This window comes from Chiloscyllium plagiosum, chromosome 51 (genome assembly GCF_004010195.1).
Source record: "Chiloscyllium plagiosum isolate BGI_BamShark_2017 chromosome 51, ASM401019v2, whole genome shotgun sequence".
NCBI lineage: Eukaryota > Metazoa > Chordata > Chondrichthyes > Orectolobiformes > Hemiscylliidae > Chiloscyllium > Chiloscyllium plagiosum.
This window is the reverse complement of record NC_057760.1, coordinates 97,008-124,126: the sequence shown is the minus strand read 5'-3', so window position 1 is coordinate 124,126 and position 27,119 is coordinate 97,008. Positions and strand designations below refer to the sequence as shown.

At 44.7% G+C, this 27,119-nt stretch overlaps 1 protein-coding gene across 4 annotated transcripts in view; it reads left to right on the top strand.

The window, feature by feature from the left end:
• LOC122544689 (CDC42 small effector protein 1-B-like) overlaps positions 1–10,209 on the top strand; it is a 42,624-nt gene extending 32,415 nt beyond the window's left edge. For all 4 annotated transcript variants that reach the window (XM_043683964.1, XM_043683968.1, XM_043683966.1 and 1 more), the window contains 2 exons: positions 2,860–2,980; positions 6,019–10,209. In XM_043683964.1, the coding sequence (XP_043539899.1) occupies positions 2,860–2,964 (105 nt within the window). In that variant the 3' untranslated portion in view covers positions 2,965–2,980; positions 6,019–10,209. The remainder of the gene's footprint in view (positions 1–2,859; positions 2,981–6,018) is intronic.
• Positions 10,210–27,119: the final 16,910 nt, after the last annotated feature.

Below are 27,119 nucleotides of genomic sequence, written 5' to 3'. Positions count from 1 at the left end.
CAAACACCATGCTCACCAATGAGTGGTTGAAGCATCATCCATTCACTGGGTATGAACTGGCAGACTCTCTGCTACGGGCCATCTATCAGCTGGTCTGAGGAGAGTGAGGGATGCAGATCCTGGAGATCAGTTAAAAAGTGTGGTGCTGGAAAAGCACAGCTGGTCAGGCAACATCCGAGCAGCAGGAGGGTCGACGTTTCGAGCATAAGCTCTTCGTCACGAACCACTGACTGTCCTGTTTGGGTGCAGATCAGCTGGTCTGAGCCAGTCTCTGTTCTGATGGGACGAGGGAACGTTAAACACCATCCCGTGTTTTCCCTGTCACTGAGTCGGTGGGGTGGGGGTTACCTGGATAGGGAGGAGATGGTGCCACTGGAAAGTGGAGTGCAGAGGAATGTGTCAATGAAATGGTAATAGTTTATCGTGCATTAATTGTGTTACGCTATTGGGGTCCAACTGCTTTTAAGGTTTTAGGCCAGATTTACTGTTGACTGACCGTGGATGTGATACAATTTGGGTTGGAGCTATGTGTATGTGTGTGTCACCACTGACTAATTCTGTGTGTTTCTCTGTCTCCAGAACCCCTGCCTGCCTGTCTCTTTCCCTGTCACTCCAGTTTCCCACTCTTTACCCTCACTTTGCCGACTAAGTCGCAACTTCTCAAGTTCAAATTCTCTCTCTTTTTGTTTGGCTGAGAACTTTCTCTATCTTTCTCTCTCTCTCTCTCTCTCTCTCTCTCTCTCTTCCTCCCCCACCCCCATTTCCCTCTCTGTACCTTCACTCCTGACTAGTTTTGTCTCTGTAACCCCTATCTGTCTGTTGTTCCCGTCTCTGTTCCTGTCATCCTGACCTTCACATCGTCCCCCCGTCCTCCAATCTCCTGCCACCTCTGAGTGTCTGTGTGTGATGACTGTCAGTAGCACCAGCTGGTGAGTTCCATGCCATCGATTGAATGAATCCACTGGGAAGATGCTGGAAAATGAAGCATTGTGTATTCTAGATGTGTCTGTTTCTGCCAGGAATGAATAAGAGAGTGGTTGTGGTGGTTTGGAGGGGGTGTCGCTGAGAATGATTCTGCAGCTGCTCAAAGAAAAGGCCCTTTCTATGGAATTATTTTCACTAAAAGAGAGAGAAATCGCTAGTCGATGCCCCCTGTTATTCTTTTGTGTGTCACCTGTTTATTGCAGTGTGTTTTCTTTTTCATAAAATTCTTTCATAGAATCGCTACCATGTGGAAACAGGCCTTTTGGCCCAGCAAGTCCATATCGAAGAGTATCCCACCCAGACCCATTCCCCTGTTACCCTACATTTACCCCTGATTAATACACCCAACCTACACATCCCACTACAGGGCAATTTAGCATGGCCAATTCACCTACGTTGCATATCTTTGGACTCTGGGACTGGAGCGCCCGGAGAAAACCCATGCAGACATGGGGAGAAGTTGCAAACTCCACACAGACAGTCGCCCGAGGCTGGAATCGAACCCGGGTCCCTGGCGCTGTGAGGCAGCAGTGTTAACCACTGAGCCACTGTGCCGCCCCGTTTTTACCTAACCACGGCAAGCTTAAAGGAGACAAATATAGGACCTGGGAATAGGAGGACGCCTCTCAGCCCCTCAGTCCTGCTCTGCCATTTGATAAAATTTGTGATGGATTAGATTCCAGCCTCAAACCAGCCCCCATCAGATAACCTTCAAATTCCTCGTCGATCAAAGTCCAGTCTAACTCAGCCTTTTTTCAATAACCTAGTCTGCGAAGAGAAGAGAGAATTCTACGGCTGTCTGAGAGAAAAGATTTCTCTGGTTGTGAGTGCCATTCTCCATAATTTCACTCTTGCCTCAGGACTGTGCAGCTCAGGAGGAGTAATACTCCCAGTTGTAGAGTCATGCAGATTTACAGCACGGAAACAGACCCTTCGGTCCAACTTGTCCATGCCAACCAGATGTTCTACCTTAATTTGCCAGCATTTGGCCCATATCCCTCCAAACCTTACCTATTCAATATACCCATACAGAATGCCATTTAAATGCTGTAATTGTACCAGCCTCCACCACATCCTCTGGCAGCTCATTTCATACACGTCCCACCGTCTGTGTGAAAATGTTGCCACTTAGGTCCCTTTTAAATCTTTTCCCTCCCACCTTATACCCTCAAGTTCTGGATTCCCCGACCCCAGGGAAAAGACTTTGTCTATTTATCCTATCCATGCCCTTCATAATTTTATAAACCTCTATAAGGTCACCGCTCAGCCTCTGATGCTCCAGGGAAAACAGCCCCAGCCTATTCAGCCTCTCTCTATAACTCAAACCCTGTAACCCTGGCAACATCCTTGGAAAGCTTTTCTGAACCCTTTCAAGTTTCACGACATCCTTTGACCAGAAATGAACACAGTATTCCAACAGTGGCCTGACCAATGTCCTGTATAGCCGCAACATGACCTCCCAACTCCTGTACTCAATGCACTGACCAATAAAGGCAAGTGTACCACACGTCGCCTTCACTACCCTATCTACCTGTGACTCCACCTTCAAGTAACCATGAACCTGAGCTCCAAGGATGTTCAGCAACATTCCCCCAACTTAAGTGCAGTAACTGTAGTAATGGGACTGTTTTGCATTAGATTGTGATGATGGCATTGGTCATGGGATGTGACCCAGCATTTACTGGCTGTCCCTAGTTACCCCTCAAATTGAATGGCTCGCTCTCCACTTGCCTGGCTGACTATACCAGTACCTTGCTCATATCTCAAGGTGCAGCAAATGTTGAATTGCCCGCGACGTCCACATCCCATGAATGAATGAATTAGAAGTTCTTTTCATCGCTGTTGGTGAAGTTTCCTTTTTTTCCTTCTCAACAGCCAGGGTCAGTACAAGAGCGGATGAAATCCAAAAGTGGTATGGTTGCCAATTCTACTACGGATTCAAGACAGAATGTAGCAAAGAGCCAGTTTTCTTCACAGTGAGCACCTCCTTCAGCAAGTAAGTCTTTCAACCAGAAAGTAAAATCAGGTTGTAAGTTGGCCCACTGAACTGGAAGGTTTGTTTTCAGATGTTTCGTCACCATGCTAGGTAACATCATCAGTGAGCCTCCGGTGAAATACTGGTGTTCTGTCCCGTTTGTCTTGGCCTGTTAAGGTATGTGGTATCATTTCCGGTTTGTTTTCTCAGAGGTTGGTAAACGGGGTCCAAATCATTGTGTTTATTGATGGAGTTCCAGTTTGAATGCCAGCCTCTAGAAATTCTTGTGCGTGTCTCTGTTTAGCCTGTCCTAGGATGGATGTGTTGTCTGGGTCGGAGTGATGTCCTCCTTCATCTGTATGTAAGAATACTAGTGATAGTGGGCCATGCCTTTTGGTGGCTAGTTGGTGCTCGTGTATCCTGGTGGCTAGTTTCCTGCCTGTCTGTTTGATGTAGTTCCTGGGTGCTGCAGTGTGTTGTAGCCTGTTTAAATAACGTCCTCCTGCAGCTCTGTTGTGGGTGTCGGGATGAATGTTTCTGTAGTTAAGTATCTGGTCTGTGTGTGTTGCTTTCCTGTAGACACTGGTCTACAGCTCTCCATTACCTGTTTGTTATACTGTGACACCAGATGCTTAACTACAGAAGCAATCGGCCCTACACCCACAAAAGGAGCTGCATCAGGACATTATTTAAACGGGTCACGACACACTGTAGCACCCAGGAACTACGAGTGGCAGAAGAAAAACATTTATACAGCATATCCAAGAACAACGGATACTTGATTTAACACAGTGTGCCGATTCTTAAACAACAAACCAGTAGACACAATATGCCCAGAAACCCCAGCCACACTACCATACGTCAAAGACATCTCAGAGATAACCCCTTGGCATCATGGTAGTCCACACACTGGAACAGCTACTGATGAACCTAAAAGACCCTATACCAACAACCAGCAAATTGAATGTCATTTACAAAATACCCTGCAAGGACTGTAATAAATACTACATTGGACAGACAGGCGGAAAACTAGCCACCAGGATACACCAACCCCAAATAGCCACCCAAAGATTATCACTAGTATCCTTGCATACAAAGAAGGACACCACTTCACCTGGGACAATACATCCATCCTAGGACAGGCTAAACAGAGACACGCATGGGAATTCCTAGAGGCCTGGCATTCAGACCGGAACTCCATCAATAAACCCCTCGATTTGGACCCCATTTACCAACCTCTGAGAAAAAGAACTAGAAACGATATCACCCACTGTAACAGACCAAGGCACACACATAAAAAATGGGACAGAACACCAGTGGAGGCTCACTGATGATGTTACCCAGCGTGGTGACGAAATGTCTGAGAACAAACCTTCCAGCTCAGTGAGCAAATCTACAACCTGAACCACAAATCTTCTCCAAAAATTGCAGAAAGTTAAACTGGACAAATACTGGACTAATGGGTGGGTTGCCTTCTGAGAAAGGTTGGACCAGCTATGCTGGAATTTGGAAGAGTAGGAGGCAAAGATGGATTAAGGATAGTCAGCTTGGTTTTTACGAGGAAAATAGTGTCTCACAAACTTAATTCTTTTTTTTGATGATTGAGGGCAGAGTGGTAGACGTTGTTTACTTAGATTTTAGTAAAGGTTTTGACAAGTTTCCACATGTTGGATGATTAGTAAAGTTCGATTACATCGGGTTTCAGGGTGAGCATACCAATTGGGTACAAAATTGGCTTAACGGCAGGAGACAGAGTGAGATGTGGAGGGTTGTTTTTCAGACTGGAGGCCTGTGACCAACAGTATCCCACCGGGATTGGTGTGGGGTCCACGTTTGTTTGTTGTTTATGTTAGTGATTTGAATGAGAATATAGGAGACATGGTTACTAAGTTTGCAGCTGCCACCAAACTGGTGATATAGTGGATAGTGAAGAAGGTTATCTAAGATTAGAAAGAGATCTTGGTTAATTAGGTCAATGGCTGAAGAGTGGCAGATGGAGTTTAGTTTAGATAAATGTGAAGTATTACATTTTGGTAAAACAAACAAGGGGAGGATCTGATACAATTAATGATACAGCTCTGGGTAGTGTGGTAGAATAGAAAGACCCAGGGGTTCAAGTAGACAATTATTTGAAATTTGCATCACAGGTAGACAGGGTGGTTAAGAAGGCATTTAGCATGCTTGCCTTCATCAGTCAGACCTTTACAATATAGGAGTTTGGATGTCATGTTGATGTTGTACAGGAAGTTGGTGAGATCTCTTCTGGAATAGTGTGTCCAGATCTGGTCGCCCTGTTACAGGAAGGATATTATTAAACTGGAGAGTGTTCAGAAAAGATTTACCAGGATGTTGCTGAGAACGGAGGGTTTGAGATATAGAAATAGGCTGGGACTTTTTCCATTGGATCGCAGGAGGTTTTTTTTAGATTAGATTAGATTAGATTACTTACCGTGTGGAAACAGGCCCTTCGGCCCAACAAGTCCACACCGCCCCGCCGAAGCGCAACCCACCCATAACCCTACATTTACCCCTTACCTAACACTACGGGCAATTTAGCATGGCCAATACACCTGGCCTGCACATCTTTGGACTGTGGGAGGAAACCGGAGCACCCGGAGGAAACCCACGCAGACACGGGGAGAACGTGCAAACTCCACACAGTCGCCTGAGGTTGAGAGACGGCTTTTATAAAATCGAAAGGGGTATAGTTAGGGTGAATGACAAGGGTCTTTTCCCTAGGGTGGCATATTTTTAAGGTGAGAGGAACAAGCTTCATAAAGGACACAAGGGGAAACATTTTTACACAGATGTGGGTACAATTACAACATTTAAAAGACATTTGGATAAGTACGTGAATTAAAACTGTCTGGTGGGATATGGTCCAGGAGCAGGCAGGTGGGACTAGTTTAGTTTGGGATTATGGTCAGCATGGACTGGTTGGACCGAAGGGTTTGTGTGGCTGTAGAGCTCACTGTGGGTGACAAATTGTATCAAAACTATTATCCTTTTTTTTGGTTGATAAGAATTTCTCACAGATGTACTTCTGATTTTTTTTGTAGGTGATGGGCAGGCAACAAAACCACACTTGAACACCCTTGATTACCAAAAATAAGGGTCTGCTCTTTACAAAAAAGCCACTTTGCATGGTTTGGACTCATATTTTTATATATATATAGACACTCTCTCTCTCTCTCATATACTCTCTCTCACACACACACACACACACACACACACACGCACACACATATATATACACACACACACACACAGACACGTGGATCTCCTCTGATTCATCCTTTTACGGTTTGTGTCCCGCTCAAGAACTCTGTGTGAACAATTCCTCATGTGCGTTCCTCCTAAAAGGACACAAGCTCGCTTCAGATATTCCTGAGGGGGAAGAACACCGGGCTGTTGTGCCTCTCCGAAATCTCCGCCGAAGAGTTCTTTAAATCTGCTGTTTTGCTCAGTTCAGCTTAGTCTTCACGACCCCTTGGTTTGCAGCGCAAGTTATTGCTTTGTGTGTGTGTGTATGTGTGTGTGTGTGTGTGGTTTGTGCAGAGTGCAGGGGACAATTTCTTATGTTTAATCTTTTGCCTGTCTGTGTGGAAAAATTCCACCTAACATTATCGATTTGAATAAGGAATATGGTGAGATGGGGGCAGGTACTTGAAGCTGGAGGTGATCGGACTTCAGCTTGTAGGAATAATCTTCACTTGCTTCTGTTTGGATTGTAATCCTGGTTTGAAAGAAACAAAACCTCTGCCTGTCTTGAGAAATGCAAGCCCCCATGACACAAAGTTGACTCCAGGTGTGAGGCGACATCTCTGCAGGCGAGCTGATCTCGAGTCTGTAGGGCTGGTAGTAAGTTTCTAATGGAGCTCAATCATTTCCTCTTCATATTTTTTTTCTGGGATTTTTTGTGATCCGAGAGAGGGTTTCTTTTGCTCTGCTTTTGTCTGCACCCGGCTCAGAAGCTGACATGGCAGTGCAGATCTTGAAGAGAAGTAAAGTGACACCATTTTCTGGTTTTTCTGTGTATCGCAGTGTTGGCTGGAAACGTGGTCCCAAAGATTTGGTTTGTTCTGCATCCTGGAGCATTAATGGAGGATAGGCTCCCTTGTAGTTCAAGAGGGTAAACCGCACTGCCACGGGGAAGACAGAACCACACAGTCCAGGTTATCCCCAGCCCAATTGTTAGACTCAGGATGGTTAAACCCAAAGGCCCAACTGTAACGCACACTGAATCAGGCAGGGCGCAAAGCACCCTTCTTCTGATTGCTCTCCGAGAGGCAGAAGTTATGGGCTGGCTTTGAAGTTGCTGCCTGACTGCTGCTGTCGTCGAAAGCACTGTTGTGACCTCTTGAGTTGTGCGAGGAGAAATGGCCTCAGCGATAAGGAGCAACCACACATGAGATTACCATTGTGGCAAAATGGAGAGAATTAGATTTTCTTTATCATGTGGCCAGTTCCCCTTTCCAACCCCATGCAAGCTCACGACTTGTCTAGTTGTGATATCAGAGCCCGGAGACCACAGGCAGTTTCCAAATGGTCGTGCTAATTCCCCCACAGCCCTCGATGGCATGCTGAGTCTTATCGTTTTCAAGAAAGAAAGACATGGGGGAGTAGGGGGAAGAGGCAGGGGAAATCCTCTGATCCATGAATGTAGTCCCAACTGTCAGTCCTTCCATTGGAACCTGTTGCTCCAGGGATGGTAAATATTATTTTAGCCGGGAGGGTGGGTCGCTGGTGGTGTTTTTAAGAAGTAATATTTTTCAGCGAATATCATGATCTCGAATAAACCTTTGAAATGCTTGCGTTTGGTTTTTCTTTTTGAGATCTGGTTTCTTGTTCTGTGGAGAGGGTGGTCGAGATGTTCTATGAGTTCAAATGGGAGGGTCTGGGAAAGGGGAGGGCGACTGCATTGAATGAGGTTAGTGCAGTAACGAGCCATTCAGGCCGGCAGGTCTGTGATGGTGTACATGCTCCACATGTGTCTCCTCCAACCCTTTCTGTCACAAGCAGTTTTGTGTTTGTGAGGCTGAACTGGCCAACTGCAGATTTAAAACTGTGGCTCTTGAGACAAAAATCTTCTGTACTAACTTGATGCGTGTGTTTTGCAATGCCACCTTTGAATCAGATTGTTAGATCCTCTGTACGCTGTTGCCACTGGATGGATACTACCCCAGATTTCAACTCCTGGCAGGTGAGAATTCCAGTGTGGGGCAGTGAAACCTGTTAATAAGGTGATAAGATTTGCAGTAAAACTGATTTTGTTTTTCCTGTTTTAATCCTGAAACTTCGATTGTTTTTTGAAAAACCGAGTATTTTAACATCCCGTGGGAAATGAATCAGAACTTTATTTTAAATTTGCTAGACAGACACAGGAGTTCTGATGATCCAACTGTGTGTGTGTGTGTGTGTGTGTGTGTGTGTGTGTGTGTGTGTGACTGACCACCTCTGTTCCGGACCAGCACAAACCATTTTGAGAACTCGCTATTTACTATGTGAGGGAATAAAGGCCAAATCTCTAATGAGACTTCTCCAAATCCCGGGTTAGATTCAGACCGAGGGAGGTCATTCAAAGCATCTCGCTTCTCCTTTCCAGACAGTCCCATCATCACAGCATGCAGCTGTTTCTTAAATTATTCTAGGATATTCACTTGCAAATGTGGGAATTCACACTGTGTGCATTGAAAACAGAGAGTTGAATTGACAATGTCGCACAGTCGTAACCTCCGCTGCCCGGAAATCTTTTTTTTTTGTCTTCAGCAATGGATGAGAACTCCAAAAAATGTTCAGAGATGTATTAACGCAACCCCAGCCTCCAGCAAATTTGATGCCAATCTGTGCTATTAGTCCAGAATTCTTTTTGCCAATGGTGGGAGTAGAATTTCCGTATGTTACTTAACAAAATGCAAACTATAATAAAAACTGAAAGTGCTTGAGAAACTCAGTAGGTCTGGCAGCATCCGTGGAGAGAGAAAGAGTTTACATTGAGTCATGTTTGACTCTTCTATGGAAAACTGTTCCCATTTCTCCAGCTCTTTCTACTTTTATTTCAGAGCTTGATTACTTGATTAAAATGCCAAATAACTTTGACCTAAAGCTTCCTCATTCCAGGGCAGGACAGCCACAGAGTTAAATGCCAATTCTCCTAAAATGTACCATTTGATTTTTTTTTTTCTTCTCCGATGCACTATATACATACGTATTTACTCCACCAAATCCCATCATTGCTTGAAGCTTTTGCTCCTTATTCAGGCTACGTTTCCATAGGCTGCATGACCTTCAGTGTCTAACTGAAGTGGATACCTTTCCTGTGTGCACCTTGCATTTGACCAAGAGATCAATGTGATCTTATGCTCAGCTGTCCTCGGGTAGAATGTGAACTTGCGGCGGTCACTGGATCATTGGGACCACGTGGTTTCAATTACATATTCCCTCACCAGTCACATCGAGGACAGGAGTGGCTTCTTTGGGGCAAACTGGAGACTTGCAGATTAATTACGAGTGCAGGGATGCCACAGCGGTCACCAGTGAGAGCCTCCTTGTCATCAAGCAGTGGGACACAAAGGGTGAAAGTTACAGCCACTAAACGGTCTGACTGCGCTGTATCCAAATGATGGGAAGGGGTGTCACATTGGAGGCACTTCTAACTTCAGCACTTGACCAACAAGAGCAATTATTTGAATGCGTGCATACTGATGACAGCTGGACTGTTTTACACAGCAAAACGCAACAATTCCTTTTTCTTTGCAGAATGTCCACTGACGGATAGCTGGGCTATTCCTGTAACTGTGTAGTATTTGCATTCCCTGGCCAAATCATCCTAAGTGATAACCTTTTTAAAGAGATATATATATATTCGTTTGGTAATGTTCGGGTTGATTTCAAAGGTTTCTTATGGTTTTTAGGCTGAACTGGCAAAGGGGAAGAACTTTGTATGTTATTGCTTAGGACATACAGAGTGTTTTAATCAAATTTTGTCTGCTGCCTTTTAAGAATTGTGTTGATATTATGCTTTGGAAAGCATGTTGGTTAATGATTCATGATGCAACAGATTGATTAGGCTGATCTTGGACTTGAGCATATAGGAAACTTTTTAAAGCACGTGTTTGGACACTTTAAGAGCAAGTTGATTGACATTTGCTAGAAGCTGTAAGTGACCTGTTTGCAGTATCATTTTTTTTTCTGTTTAAGCCTTATGTTCTCTTTGTCTGTTGTAATGAATGAGCTTTTTGATGGATCTACTTTCCTGAGCATGTGTCTCTTTTATTCCACCGGCACAAACTTAAGTCTTGGTGCACTCTACATTATTGGCAAACACTAGTTCTTGATGATCTACTCAATGAGATGTGGGGTAATTTTAAGATATTACAGCTGTATTGCCCTGAATGTTAAGTATGTAGATTCATGCCATCCACCCAATTTGACAGCAGCGGGAGGAAAATGTGGGCTCAGCTGAACCTTGCTTTCCTCTGAAGTTAAGACACATTGTTTGAATAACTTGGTAAAGAGATGGTGGTCAAGAATGGCTGATTCATTTTATTTTGAGTCCTCCTACTAGCTTGGAAGACTTCTGAATCCCGTTCTCGTGTCCTTGCTGCCTCACTATGGAGGTCAGCTGTCTGAGTACAGACCAGCGAGTTATTATATAGCAGGATTTTCCAACATTAGCTCCTACTCTGACCATGTGCTTCAGAATTACATCTTTATTCTTTAGTGGGATGTGGACATTAAAACAGGCTGCATTTGTTGCCTGTCCTTAAATGCCTTCATTGTTAGGGCAATGGGTAATTAAGTAACTTGTAGATTAGACTGGATAATCATGGCAGATTTCCCTCCCTAAAGGGCATGGGTGAACTATTTGGGGTTTTACGGAAATTTCTCTCTGAAAGATGTCATAAAATCTCCACATTGTGGAAGCAGGCCATCGAGTACACACCAACCCTCTGAGGAGCAACCCACTCCATCCCTGTAACTGCATTTTCCATGACCTAACCACCTAATCTGCACAGCCCTGGACACCGTGGGCAATTTAGCATAGCCGTCCTAACTTGCACATACTTGGACTGTGGGAGGAAACTGGAGCACCCAGAGGAAACCCACACAGACATGGAGAGAACGTGCACACTCCACACTGTCACCTGGGGTGGAATCAAACCCAGGTCCCTGGCACTGTGAGACAACAGTGCTAACCACTGAACCATTATGCTGCCCAGATCACACTGTTTTGAGGGAAAGTAGGTAGTTCTGGGCCTACGTTCCACCCTGCTGTAGTGGAGATGAAGAATGTTTATTTAGTCATGGGATCTTTGCAAAGTGCAAAATATCTACCACATTTGTGTACATGATAAATGTAGTTGAAAGTAGTTTGTTGATGTGTATATGTGGTAAGGGACTGGTGAAATGCAAGTATTATAACATGTTTTAATGTGGTTTCTTCCTTTAATGAATTGCCACATTCCTAATGACATGACTAACAGTAAGAATTCAATTTGTGAGGAATCACCACACATAGAAGTGCCTCCTTTCTCTTTTCCCCATCTCCCCTGCTCCAGGATAATTTCCAGTATAGCACCAGAGTGAACAGTGTCCTGGTTTCAAATAATTTGCATCAAATGAATTTTCAAAGTACCTTGCAAGCATATTGGGAAATATTCATATTTTTTGGTAAACTAAAGTATGGTTCTCAGTCATAGCGATGATTTCATTTGATTCCTGTTTTGGTGATCTCAACCATAATCAGTAGGTTGGCTTCGGTGATTGAACAAGTTGTTCCTGTTCTTGATTATGTCCAGTGATTAGTCTTTTAAAAAACAGATTTTTTTAATATTCACTCATAGGACTCACATCCTTAGCACTGATGCCTGGCCAGCATTTATTGCTCATCCTTAGTTGCCCTTGAGAAGGTGGTAGTGAGCTGTCTTCTTAAACCACTACAAGTCTTAGAAGTAAAGCACCACTTCCATTTCCTACATGTTTTGACTTGCAAAATGTTGACAAAAAGAAATGAAGGTCACAAAATGAAAGTTAATTGATATTCTATTTAATTCATACAGTACAGTGCAGAGAATCTCTCTGTGATACACAGGAGTTAAAAGTCTGCAGGATAATTGTGGTAGCCCAACAAATTCTCCAGTTGATGATGCTGAGGTTAGTGGCCTACTGATCCTGTTGGGAAAATTGAGATAAAGGAAAATCAAGCAGTGAATCATTTAGTGTTCCAGTCAGAGAGAACAGACGCACAGTTTGCACAGCATCACATAAACCAGAACCATTTGAACAAGAGTGCATGATTCTTACGTGTCTTGAGAATACTCTCCTGCATTAGAATTTGTGACTCACTTTGTACCATTGGGGGAAATAAAGGGATTACTGTTTGATTTACTGTACACCTTCTTCCTTGTCTGTACACCTTGTCTGGTCAGCCTCACTATTTTCCTCTGGTGCATTTCTCCCCAGTAAGTTGTTTGTCACAAGAAATTGTCCTAATTTGCATGTATTTTAAAAATCTTCCACTTTGTGCAAAGTCATAGCTCATTAGCCCCTTGGTAACCAAGTAACTGTAACAATGAAGTCCCTGCAATGACTTAAACCTACACTCTGCATTAAAGAACTTTATAAAAATGTTACCAGGATCAGGGAATTGGGAATCGTCTTGACGTCTGTTGCAAAAGTGACTTATTATAAAGTATGTTAAAAATATACAGCACAAAAAAAACGGCCATTCAGCCCTATCTGCCTGTGCTGGTGTCAAAGCTTTTAATGAGCTGCTTCCTCTAATTTTCCATTCCTGTCCCATACTGCCCTTGCAGACAGATATCTAATAAAGCTTCATGAGAATTACACAAGGAAAGAATGACAGGCTTGTCCCAAAGCATTTGACAGTTAACGAAGTACTTTTGAAATGTTGAATGTAGGAAACAGCCAATTTTCTCACAGCAAGTACCTGCAAGCTGTAATAAATTACATGATAATCTATGGTGGTTTGAGGGAAAAATATTAGCTCCAGGTCACGACTGAGTATGTCAGTCTTCCTGGTCATACGTGGGATCTTTTACATCCACCTGAGAGAGCAGATGGTATTTGATTTATCTGAAAAATGGCATATCCAACAATGCAGTATCCCTCTGTACTAGCACTGGGAAGTGAGTCTTAAATATAACCTAAAGGTCTGGGTTGGGAACTGATCCCACAGCATAGCTAGAGATCTGTGTAGTACAATACAGAGCAAATTTTTTTTTAAAAATTCCATAAACAATTCTGCAGCTTATTCTTTGAGAAAGCAGCAGACTTGAAGATCATCCAACAGAAATTTTAAGTTATTACAGAAGTTGATTCAGTTACTGAGTCATTGTAGTTAAAAGTACAGACCGGGAAATAAATTTAAAATGCTGAAATTAGCAACAAGGAGGGAAATCAGGTAAACCATATCACCAAGTGGTTACTTGAATAAGTCATTGGCGAGAAGATCTGCCAGAAGTCCTTCCTGTGACCATCCCGCTTATTGTGATGATTTCATTTGATCCCTGGTTTTGGTGACCTTGACCATGATCAGTGGGTTGGCTTCAGTGATTCAACAAGTTCTTCCTGTTCCTGATTTACTGTGCAATGATCTACTTGTCAGGAAAACAATATGAACAGTTTCTGACTGGAACATGTATAAAGCCATTCTGCATTGGATTTGTCCAGATTACAGTAGACTGCATTGTGAGTGGGGAATACTTACAGGTACCTCTCTCTTTCAGACATCATTGAAGAGAATTGCACCAAAACCACGGGTCATAGAATCCCTACAGAATAGAAGCAGGCCATTTGGCCCATCAAGTCAACACCAACCCTCCAAACCCTTATACCAGCCTTCCCCCCCCCCCCCCCCCCCCCCAAGATTCTGCTGTAACCTAACTGTCCCTGCAGCCATCCTATATTTGTTTGTTTGGTTCATTATTGCCCAAATATTGCCTTTACACCTTCAAGAATTTTGCTATTGAATTGTTCCTGCTCTCCTAGCAGTCACAGAGGTCACTGTTGTACTGTCCCTGGCTCAACAGTTTTCCATCTTCAATTCTGAGGCAAATCAGTATCTTCTGTCTTGCTCTCTCTCTCGTTCTCTCTAGATAAATTTCAATTTTAATTTCTAATTCAGACTTCTGTGGGGCTAACTAAAATCAAGGAAATGGCATTTCTTAAACCCTTGAGCAAGATGACCTGCTATTCAGCTGCCCCCGTTTCTGCAAAATGCCTTATACGCTTTTCCAGTTTATTGTACAGGCTGGACTGAAAAGAAGAGTCTTTAATTCACAGGAAGATTATGATGCAGCAGGAAGCCATCCAGCCAGATTTATACAGCATGGAAACAGATCCTTCGACCCAACCAGTCCATTCCATTCTCCCCTCAACCGCCTACACTCCAGGGAAAAAAGTCCCAACCTATCCAGCCATACTTCTACATAACTCAAATGCTCCATTCATAGCAACATCCTGGTAAATCTCTTCCGAACTCTCTCCAGCTTAATAATATCCTCCCTAGTTCAGGCGACCAGAACCCACACAGTACTCTAGAAGTGGCCTCACCAACATCCTGTACAACCTCAACATCACATTCCAACTCTTAAAGGTCTGAGCAATGATGACAAGCGTGCTAAACGCCTTCTTAGCCACCCTGTCTATATGTGATGGAAACTTCCAAAAACACGTACCTGAACCCTTAGGTCTCTCTGTTCTACAACACTACCCACTTTTAATCAAAAACGTTCTGCCCTTGTTTGTTTTACCAAAATGCAATACCTTGGCCCATCAAGTCCACACCAACCCTCCAAACCCTTATACCACCCCCCCCTTGCATTTACCCAAATTAAACTACATCTGCCACTCCTCAGCCCATTGACCTAATTAAATGAATATTTTTCATCAGCTTTTACTGTGGAGAAAGAAAGGAAGGCTAGAGAACTCAGAGAAATAAATACTGAAGTTTTGAAAATAGTTCATATTACAGTAAAGGAAGTGCTAGAGGTGTTAGAAAACATAAAGGTGGCTAAATCTCCTGGACTTGATCTAGTCTATCCCAGGACTTTGTGGGAAGTTAGAGAGGAAAGCGCGGGCCGCCTTGGTAGAAATATTTGTATCATCTACAACATCACGACATTTAAACTGCCTGAAATTATGAGTTGATTTGTAGAATGTGATGGTTGTATGTGGCATGCTGGAGAAATAACTGGCAGACAGTACTTTCAAAAGATAAATGACAGGAGGCAAACCAGTGGAATCGCCCCCAAAATTTCTCTGAAAGGCAGAAATTCACCATCTTGCCCTCTCCAACGAAACAAGGGGTTTCTTCCAGCAATGTTTCAAAGAAAATAATTTCAACTGAAGAAGACAACTTCAATGCCAATGGAGTGCGTTTAAAACAAGCCTATCCCAGAGCCTCCACATCTGTGCTGTAACTGCCAGGTAATTTGTTTTCATGCACAAATGATTTGCTACAGGGCAAGCCACTGAAGAAAAGGCCAAGAATATCGAAAACCATTTCATTTTATGATGGTCACACAGTGGTTATGATTACTAACAGTACAAGGAGATTCCAGAGATATGAATTCAAATACTACACAAAAAGATAGAGACAAGCTAGTGGGCGGGATGCACAGGTGGCAGATGGAATCTAATACAGAGAAGTGAGAGAGAATTCATTCTGCTAACATGGTGAGGTCAGTGCAGGAGAGAGAGAGAGAAAGAAACCCACACTGCTAACTGAGACAGGAGTAAACCTGCACGGTTACTGCCTTTGTTTGAACTTATGTATTGCTGGACATCGAAATGCATCTGGGAAAAGTAACAAACAGTGAAACTCACAACTGACAGAGGTCACAGCAGAGACAGATAAATGAATAGATTTAAGTGGAGTCTGCAGTAGTGAAGAGAGTGGGTTCTTTCTTGATTATATGTTTTATTGAGATATGTCTCTTGATTGATCTTTAAAATATTAGCCATAAGAATTAAGTTAGCGTGGAGCAGTATTTTGTAGAGGAATAAGACGGGGCTATTTTCTGGGTATGCAGATTAGAAGAAGCAAAAATGGCCCTCAGTAGGGTGATTTGCTCTTCTTGTCGGATGTGGGAGTTTAGGGACAGTTTACAAGTTACTGAGGATTATATCTGCAATAAATGCCGTTAGTTGTGAATAGAATGGAATGGTTGGAGTGACAGAGGCAATGAGGAATTTACAAGAGCAAGGGGGTGTGATGGATAGCAGTTATAGGAAGGGAGAAAAGTTGCAGATACAGTCACAAAGATGAGTTAACTTTAGGAAAGTTAAGAGAGGTAGGCAGGTAGTGGAGGTCTCTTCTGTGGCTATCCCCATTTCAAACAAGTGTGCTGTTTTGGAAAATGTAGGGGGTGATGGATTCTCAGAGGAATGTAGCACAAACTGCCATGTTTCTGGTATTGAGACTGGCTCTAATGCAACGAGGGGTACGTCGGGTTCCAAGAGATCGATTGTGTTCGGGGACTCTTCAGAACAAGGCACAGACAGACTGTGGCCAGCAGTGAAAAATCAGAATGATGTGTTGCTTCCCTGGTGCCAGGATCGTGGATGTCTCAGCAAGGGTGCAGAATGTTCTCAAGAGGGAGAGGGCCCAGCAGGAGGTCACTATACATTGGAACCAACGACATAGGAAGGGAAAAGGTTGAGATTCTGAAGAGAGAATACAGAGAGGCAGGAATTTAAAGAGGAGGTCCTCGAAAGTAGTAATATCTGGATTACTCCCGGTGCTATGAGCTAGTGAGGGTAGGAATAGGAGGACAGATCAGATGAATGCATGACTGAGGAGCTGGTATATGGGAGAAGGATTCACATTTTTGGATCAGGGGTACGTCGGATTCCAAGAGATCGATTGTGTTCGGGGACTCTTCAGTCCAAGGCACAGACAGACTGTGGCCAGCAGTGAAAAATCAGAATGATGTGTTGCTTCCCTGGTGCCAGGATCATGGATGTCTCAGCAAGGGTGCAGAATGTTCTCAAGAGGGAGAGGGCCCAGCAGGAGGTCACTATACATTGGAACCAACGACTTGGGAAGGGAAAAGGTTGAGATTCTGAAGAGAGAATACAGAGAGGCAGGAATTTAAAGAGGAGGTCCTCGAAAGTAGTAATATCTGGATTACTCCCGGTGCTATGAGCTAGTGAGGGTAGGAATAGGAGGACAGATCAGATGAATGCATGACTGAGGAGCTGGTATATGGGAGAAGGATTCACATTTTTGGATCATTGGAATCTCTTCTGGGGTAAAAGTGACCTGTACCAGAAGGACAGATTGCATCTAAATTGAAAGGGGACTAATATACTGGTAGGGAGATTTGCTAGAGCTGCTCGGGAGGATTTAAGCTAGTAAGGTGGGGGGGAGGAGGAGACAGTGAGGAAAGAGATTAATCTGAGACTGGTAAGCCGAGAAAAAGAAACAAGCCAAACAGTGCAGGCAGGGACAAAGCAGAGAACAAGGTAGGACTGATAAATTAAACTGCATTTATTTCAATGCAAGGAGTTTAACAAGGAAGGCAGATGAACTCAGAGCGTGGTTAGGAACATGGGACTGGGTATCATAGCAATTACAGAAATATGGCTCAGGGATGGGCAGGACTGCCAGCTTAATGTTCCAGGATACAAATGCTACAGGAAGGATAAAAAGGGAGGCGAGAGAGGAGGGGGAGTGGCGTTTGTTGAGGGATATCATTACAGCTGTGCTGAGGGAGGATATTCCTGGAAATACATCCAGGGAACTGAGAAATAAGAAATGGATGATCACCTTATTGGGATTGTATTGTAAATCCCCTAATAGTCAGAGGGATATTGAGAAACAATTTTGTAAGGCAATCTCAGCTATCTGTAAGAATAATAGGGTGGTTATGGTAGGGGACTTTAACTTTCCAAACAAAGACTAGAACTGCCATAGTGTTAAGGTGGTGAGGAATTTGTTAAACATGTACAAGAAAATTTTCTGATTCAGTGTGTAGATGTACCTCCTAGACATGGTGTAAAACTTGACCTACTCTTGGGAAATAAAGCAGGGCATGTGACTCAGGTATCAGTGGGGGAGCACTGAGGGGCCAGCGGCCATAATTCTATTAGTTTTAAAATAGTGATGGAAAAAGATAGACCAGATCTAAAAGTTGACTTTCTAAATTGGAGAAAGGCCAATTTGGACGGTATTAGGCAAGAACTTTCAAAAGCTGATTGGGGGCAGATGTTCACAGGTAAAGGGACGGCTGGAAATTGGAAGCCTTCAGAAATGAGATAATGAGAATCCAGAGAAAGTATATTCCTATTAGGGTAAAAGGAAAGGCTGGTAGGTATAGAGAAAGCTGGATGACTAAAGAAATTGAGGGTTTGGTTAAGAAAAAGAAGGAAGCATATGTCAGGTACAGTCAGGATAGATCAAGTGAATCCTTAGAAGTGTATAAAGGCAGTAAGAGTATACTTAAGAGGGAAATCAGGAGGGCAAAAAGGGGACTTGAGATAGCTTTGGCAAATACAGTTAAGGAGAATCCAAAGAGATTAAGAACAGAAGGGTAACTAGGGAGAGAATAGGCCCCCTCAAAGATCAGCAAGGCAGCCGAAGAATATAAGGGAGATACTAAATGAGTATTTTGCATCAATGTTTACTGTGGAAAAGGACATGGAAGATATAGAATGTAAGGAAATAGATGGAGACATCTTGAAAAATGTCCATATTACAGAGGAGGAAGTGCTGAAGTGCCGTTTGTCTTGAAAAGCATAAAGGTGAATAAATCCCCAGTACCTGATCAGAACTCTGTAGGATGCTAGGGAAGTGATTGCTGGGCCTCTTGCTGAGATATTTGTAACATCGATAGTCACAGGTGAGGTGCCAGAAGACTGGAGGTTGGTTAACGTGGTGCCACTATTTAAGAAAGGTGGTAAGGACAAGCCAGGGAACTATACACCAGTGAGCCTGACATCGGTGTGGGCAAGTTGTTGGAGGGAATCCTGAGGGACAGGAGGTACATGTATTTGGAAAGGCAAGGACTGATTCAGGATAGTCAACATGGCTTAGTGTGTGGGAAATCATGTCTCTCAAACTTGATTGAGTTTTTTGAAGAAGTAACAAAGAGGACTGATGAGGGTAGAGCAGTAGACATGATCTATATGGACTTCAGTAAGGTGTTCGATAAAGTTCCCCATTGGGAGACTGGTTAGGAAGGTTAGATCTACAGGGAGAACTAGCCATTTGGATACAGAACTTGCTCAAAGGTAGAAGACAGAGGGTACTGGTGGAAAGTTGTTTTTCAACCACGACACCTGTGACCAGTGGAGTGCCACAAGGATCGGTGCTGAGTCCACTACTTTTCGTCATTTACATTAATGATTTGAATGGGAGCTTAAGAGGTATAGTTAGTAAGTTTGCAGATAATGCCAAAATTGGAGGTGTAGTGCACAGTGAAGAAGGTTACCTTGGATTACAAAGGGATCTTGATCAGATGATCCAATGGGCTGAGGGAAATGGAGTTTAATTTAGATAAATGCGAGGTGCTCCATTTTGGGAAAGCAAATCTTAGTAGGACTTATATACTTAATGGTAAGGCCCTACGGAGTGTTGCTGAACAAAGAGACCTTGGAGTACAGGTGCATAGTTCCTTGAAAGTAGAGTCGCAGGTAGATAGGACAATGAAGAATGCATTTCCTTATTTGGTCAGAGTATTGAGTGCAGGAGTTGGGAGGTCATGTTGCGGCTGTACAGGACATTGGTTAGGACACTTTTGGAATATTGCGTGCAATTCTGGTCTCCTTCCTATCTGAAGGATGTTGTGAAACTTGAAAGGGTTCAGGAAAGATTTACAAGAATGTTGCCAGGGTTGGTGGATTTGAGCTATAGGGAGAGGTTGAATAGGCTGGATCTTCAGAGGTTGAGGGATGACCTTATAGAAGTTTATAAAATCATGAGAGGCATGGATAGGGTAAATAGACAATGTCTTTTCCCTGGGGAGGGGGAGTCCAGAACTAGAGGGCATAGGTTTAGGGTGAGAGGGGAAAGATATAAAAGAGACCTAAGGGGCAATTTTTTCATACAGAAGATAGTCAGTGTGTGGAATGGGCTGCCAGAGGAAGTGGTGGAGGCTAGTACAATTGCAAAATTTAAAAGACATCTGGTTGGGTATATGAATAGAAAGGGTTTGGAGGGATATGGGCCAGGTGGCTAGATTGGATTGGGATATCTGGTCGGCATGGACAAGTTGGACCGAAGGGTCTGTTTCCGTGCTGTACATCTCTATGATTCCAAGAGCAAGCAGAGGCAATATAAGGTAAAGGATACTATTCTTAGAGGGCTGTAGGAGCTGAAGAACCCAGGGTATTGTGTAGAAATCATTAAAAATGGCAGGACAGATGAAAGATGCAGTCAATAAAAGCACACAAGTTTTAGCAATAGGGGAATAGAGTACAAAAGCAATAAGTAATAAACGCTGTATAAAGCACTGGTTCAACTTCCACTGCAGTATTAGGTCTGGCACTGCTCTTTAGGTAGGATGTGAAGGCTCGAAATAAGGTGCAGAAGAGATTTAAAAGAATGGTTCCTGGGAAAATGGACTCCAGTGATGAAGACAGATCAGAAAAGCTGCATTTCTACTTCAAGAAGAGAAAGCGGAGAGGAGGTTCAAAATCATGAGTGATCTAGACAGAGAGGGAGAAACTGTTTCCATTGTTGGAAGGCTTGAAAACCAGAGGGATATAAGTTTAAGGTGATGAACAAAGAAGCAGCATTGTGAGAAAATATTTTCAGGCAGTCAGTGGTTAAGAAGCAGCAGCATTGTGCAAAATATTTTCAGGCAGCCAGTGGTTAAAAAAGCAACAGCATTGTCGGAAAATACTTTCAGGCAGCAATTGGTTAAGAAGTTGCAGCGTTGTGGGAAAATATTTTCAGGCAGCCAGTGGTTAAGCTGTAGCATTGTGGGAAAATATTCTCAGGCAGCCAGTGGTTAAGAAGCTGCAGCATTGTGGGAGAATATTTTCAGGCAACGCATGCTGAAGATCTGGAATTCACTATGTACAAGTATAGTGGAGGCAGAGGCAATCACAGCTTTCAAAAAATGAATTGGAGCATTATGTGAAAAGAAAAATTTTCAAAAAGACAAGAGAGTGGGACTGAGTTGTTGCTTTACCAGAGAGAAAGCTGGCATAAACATTCCAGCCCAAACAGGCTGTGCTATAACCATTTGTTGACTCGAGAAAAAATGGCTGGACAAACTACTTGGTTTCAAGAAAGTGGCTCAATGCCAACTTCTCAAGGGGCAAATGTCAGGGTGGAGAGGGTAGAGAAGGGGCTATTGAGTTAACAGCAAAGCCCACATCCCTGTGAATGAATTAAAAACCAAATGCCAATGACCAAGGGCGACAATCTGCTAAAGTGTGAGATCAAACTGACTCTTGTATAAAACTGAACTCCACCTCAAAGCAGGATGTGCTGGCTTCAATGGCCTGCCTCCTTCCAATGGGAACCTGGCAAGTTTCTTACCTTGTTGACTATGTCTTCTCCTTTGCGTTTTTCCTCAAGAACATTTTAATTTTCTGATAAAGGGCCTGGACTCCCTTCTGCAACTTACTCCAGTAATGCTTGGAGTTCAAAACGCTCTGATAGGCGATGTCATCAAGCACGCAGTCGTACAGGTTGGACTCTAAGCAGGTGACATTGGTGGAAGCACACTGTCTGTCCTCCTGGCTGCACTGGCAGACCTTATAGTCACAAGGTTCTCTTTGGAAATAGCTAGGCTGGTAGTTCTTGGTATGGAGGATGGCACCCGTCTCCTTGTCCATAATGCCCCGGATTCGCGACATGCTACTATTAAGGCAGTTGCAGTACCAGTCACTCCACTGGGCCCATGTATAAGAAGAGGTGTCTAGCGAGATGACAACAGGCATGTCCATGTGAGGCGTAGTTGTGGTCTCTTGCACTGTAGGACTTTTGCCTGGGACCTTCATGATGGCTTTGCTTCTGGTAAGAATAATGGGAACTGAAGTCTCCGGAATGACAGACATGCGTACCTGCTTGGGCTCAGTCTTTTCCATTTCTGAATAATGTTTGGTTATTATTTCTAAACCATTGTCTAAAACAATCGGGGGTTTGCTGTCTTTTATGCTGGCAATTTTGATTTTGGTTTTGTTGCCGAGTAAAATTGAAGTAGCAGTTTCAGTCCAAGCACCGTTAGCACTGGCGACCACGATCTCGTCCCCACTGCTGAGGACAATGGAAGCAGACGTTGCATTTTCTGAACCCTCAGCATCAGAGATGATGATTTCCGTCTGGCTGCTGCTGTCTGTAGGAGAGCTACTGTTGTTCCCAGTGCTGTCCAAACTAGTGACTATGATCTCATCCCCAGCTACCAAGATGATGGGAACAGCGCTCTCTTTTGCTGTGCTGTCTGAGTTGGCAACAATGATCTCTGCCCCCTTGCCGATGGTGACCGGGGCGGCTGTGGTCTGCCCAGAGTGGCTGGAATCACTGATGGAGATCTGCGAGGAGCCCATCAGGATGATGGGGGAGGAGGAGGTGGAGGTGTGCGCCTGTTTTGCCTGGGTCCTGCTGGCAGATGGGGATGAGCTGGGGCCAGTGAAGGGCCGGAGGCTGGAATGGCTGTCAGATGGGGCAGCAGATGGGACGGCAGTTTGGGCTTTGTTAGCAGACTTGGCAATGTACTGGGCTGCAGACTGTGTGCCATACTGGGTACCAGCTTTGGTTGTATGCTGGGTGGCATGCTGGGCAGCTGGCTGGGTACCAGACTGGGTGATGTGCTGGGCAGCAGGCTGGGTACCAGATTGGTTGCTATGGTGGGCTCTGGACCGGGTGCCTGCCTTGGTGGCGTGCTGGGTTGCAGGCTGGGTGCCAGACCTGGAGGCATGCTGGGCAACAGACTGGGTGCCAGACAAGGTGGCGTGCTGGGCAGTAGGTTGGGTGGCATGCTGGGCAGCAGGTTGGGTTCCAGACTGGGCAGCATGCCGAGTGCCAGATTGAGTGGCATGCTGTGTAGTAGCTTGAATGCCAGACGTGGTGATGGGCTGGGCAGTAGGTTGGGTTGCATGTTGGGTTCCAGACTGGGTGGCGTGCCGGCGGCCAGACTGAGTGGCGTGCTGGGTGGCAGGTTGGGTTCCAGAGGGGGTGGCGCGCTGGGCGGCAGATTGGGTTCCAGACTGGGTGGCATGCTGGGTGGCAGGTTGGGTTCCAGACCGGGTGGCGGGCTGGGCGGCAGGTTGGGTTCCAGACGGGGTGGCATGCTGGGTGGCAGGTTGGGTTCCAGACAGGGTGGTGTGCTGGGCGGCAGGTTGGGTTCCAGACTGGATGGCACGCTGAGTGGCAGGTTGGGTTCCAGACTCGGTGACGTGCTGAGCGGCAGGTTGGGTTCCAGATTGGGCGGAGTGCTGAACGGCAGGTTGGGTTCCAGACTGGGTGACGTGCTGGGCGGCAGGTTGGGTTCCAGACTGGGTGGCGTGCTGGGTGGCAGGTTGGGTTCCAGACTGGGTGACGTGCTGGGTGGCAGGTTGGGTTCCAGACTGGGTGGCGTGCTGGGCGGCAGGTTGGGTTCCAGACTGGGTGGCGTTTCCAGACTGGGTGGCGTGCTGGGCGGCAGGTTGGGTTCCAGACTGGGTGGCGTGCCGGGTGGCAGGTTGGGTTCCAGACTGGGTGGCGTGCTGGGTGGCAGGTTGGGTGCCAGGCTGAGTGGCCGCTAGAACAATAGACCTGGTACCAGAGTGGGTGGTAGGCTGCTTGCTGGGCCGGTTGTCAATCTGGGCGTTTACAATCTGGGTGGATGGCAAGGCGAGGCGGTTGAGGGCACTCCCCTCACTGGGCACTACTATCAAAATAACACCTCCGGCGACAGCCGGTGCCTTCCCCGGTGCGGCCAAGTGGGCAAGTAGGAAGGTGAGCGCAACAAAGTCCATGGCCACCGCTGTGCTCCCTGGAAAGTGAGATCCAGGAGGACTCTTGACTTCCAGCAACCATCATGGCCGCCATTAGATGGTGGCGCGGTAGAATCCGTTAAAGAGCACGCGAGGAAGGTGGCATTCAAAATGCCCGGGAGCGAGCACATGCGCATCTCCATGGCGACGGCACTATTATGACGTTAGACGGGAGACGTTTGACCAATCACAAGCCGTCCCGCCAAAACGCGGGTGGGTGGAACTTGACGCGTGGCTGGGGGCGGCAGCCGGCCCTCGGCGTGGCTCGTTCCATTTTCATCCGGGAGGGGGGATGTGAACAATTTTAAACTTTATCAAAGCGTCGACTTCAGATTAAATCCAAAGGCTTTAGCGCCTTCGAGCGATTTCAGATCGCAAACGGGGCATACGCGTGGATGGGGCTGGTGAAAGTGGAGGTTTTCGTTTCCACTTGCCCACCCGATCACCTCCTTCGCCGATTTGTGGTACTTACCGTGGTTCTTCGTGTTAAATTTGTGATTTATGACCGAGTTATCCTTAATAAATCCAGCAACAAAGGACTGGCGACCAAGTGAAGCATTTTAAATGCAAAAAAAAATCCTCCTTGTATGCAACATAATGACTCGCAGATGTTTCCACTCACCAAAGGGCACCAGGTGAATAACAAATATGGCGCCGGGTGACCAAGGTAAAAAGATTCATGTTTGAATGTTCATTATCACATGGATGACAGTTTTTTGCTCGTTTTTGTTTAAGCTTTTGATTAAAAAATGGATATTGGATCACTGCAGAAATGAGCCCATCTCTTTCCAATCGATGCCATCATTGCAGGCAAAACAAAAGCAGAATGATCCTGAGAGCAGTAAAAAGGTTGATGGGAATTCAATGGAGAAGTCAAGAAGGGTCTTGATTGAGTAAATAGTGCACGTAATGGACATAACAGTACACAAGGAGGAGCATTCTTCCAAAAATACACCAGGGCATTGCCATCCTTCAGCATCTCAACGTCTCTGCTAATTAAAGCAGTTACTTGATGGCAACTTGACAAAAATAAGGACATCTATTTACGCACTGCATTTCACAACTCCACCAACTGCGAAACACTTTGCAACTTCCTGAGTTACTTGCAAACCAGAGCCGTGTAGGGAAAGCAACAAGTTCCCACAAACGGCCATTGCATCAGAACCAGCTGATTTTCGTTTTTAAAAGTTGGCTGACAGATAAATATTGGACCCCTGAAAAGAAATTTCCTACTGTTCTTCGGAACAGGATCTTTGGCATCCACTAAATGGGCAGACACAGCTGCAATTTAATGTCTCATGCTGCTGTGGCACTGGGCATGTCAGCCTGGATTACGGGCTCAAGAGTGCCTGCAAAGTTATAGCACTGAACTGTTAGAAATCTAAGTGTGCCCACCTTGAACTGTAAAAACTCAGATGTATGAGATTCTCCCATTCCAAATGTATGTTGCGTCCAGAGATCCCATTTTGTGCTGCTTTAGCTTTACACTAGGCTGATGTGGTTGGAGTGGTACTGATTTTAAGTAATGTATTCCCTCACAGCAATCCTTTTGACTTCAATACAGCTGTAACAGAACTCTTTACAAACAAATGCTCAGAGGTACAAGACACAGTTAAGCCAGCCCCAAATCATATAATAGACTAAACCTGCCGTTTTTAAAATGTATTCCTGGGATATGGGAAATATTGAATGTGCCAACATTCATTACCCATCCCTAAATGCTTGATCAGGTGGTGATGAACTACCTTCTTGAACTATGGAAGTCTCTGTGGTGTAGGGATACCCACAGTACCAGCAGGGACGGAGTTCTAGCATCTTCACCAGTGATAGTGAAAGAAATAGCAAGTTAGGATGATGTGTGGCCTTGTGAGGAACTAGATTTTTCAATGCGTCTGCTGCTGTTGACCTTCTAGGTGGCAGAAGTCAAGATAATTTGGAATGTGCTGTTGGAGGAGGCTTGGTGAGCCACTATGTGCACCGTCATCTACAAGATGCCACTGCACAATGTAAGCATTGTGTATGGGGGGTGGACAGGGGTAACAATGAAGCAGGATGCCTTGTCTCGATGGTGTTCAGCTTCTCAAGGGATTCCTGAGCTATAGCCTTGTAATCAAGTGCAGAGTATTCCGTTTCACTCCTGACTTGTGCATGATAACTGACAGACAAACGTGGGGAGTCAGGAGGTGATTACTCACTGCAAAATTCCTAGCCTCGAATCAGGTCATGTAACCAGAGTATTGACAATACTTCTTCAAACATTGTGGCCATCTTCAATGTTGTCAGAACAATGAAAAAAAAATAGTCATTGCTGGAAACATTTGTGTACCAGCTTGCATGCACTTAAGAGTCATAGAGCTTGGAAACAGGCCCTTCCGTCCAATTCATCCATGCTAACCAGATATCCTAAAATAGTCTAGTCCCATTTGCCAGCATTTGGCCCAGATCCCTCTAAATCCTTCTGATTCACATACCCATCCAGGTGTGATTTAAATGCTTCCATACACGCACCTGTGTCCTAAGTCCCTTTTAAAGTTTTCCCGTCTCACTTTAAACATATAGCCACTAGTTTTGTACTCCCCCGCCCCAAGGAAAAGACCTTGACTATTTACCCTAACCATGCCCCTCATGGTTTTATAAACCTCTATAAGGTCACCTCTCAGCCTCTGATGCTCCAGGGAAAATAGCCCCAGCCTGTTCAGCTTCTCCCTATAGCTCAAACCCTCCAACCCTGGCAATATCCTTGTAAATCTTTTCTGAATCATTTCAAGTTTCACAACATCCTTCTTATGGCAGGGAGACCAGAATTGCACTCAGTATGTCAAAAGTGCACTGACCAGTAAAAGCAAGCATACCAAACGCCTTCTTTACTGCCCTGTCCACCTGGGTCTTCACTTTCAAAGAACTATTAACCTAGACTTGGCTGTTTGCGGAGCATGCACTTTGACTGTACAATGCTTGAGTGAAAGTTAAAGCACTGAACCTTTGGACTTCTAAGTGTGCCCACCTTGAACTGTAAAAGCCCAGATTTACGAGATTCTCCCATTCCAAATGTAAGTTGCAACCAGGGATCCCATTTGCAATACCTGGTCGGACCATTTTGCTGAATTTAGAATGGATAGGGTGAATAGTCACATACAGGTAGGGAAGACATCTTGCCAATATCATAGGATATTGTCTGAATATCTATGTGACAACACTCTCGATG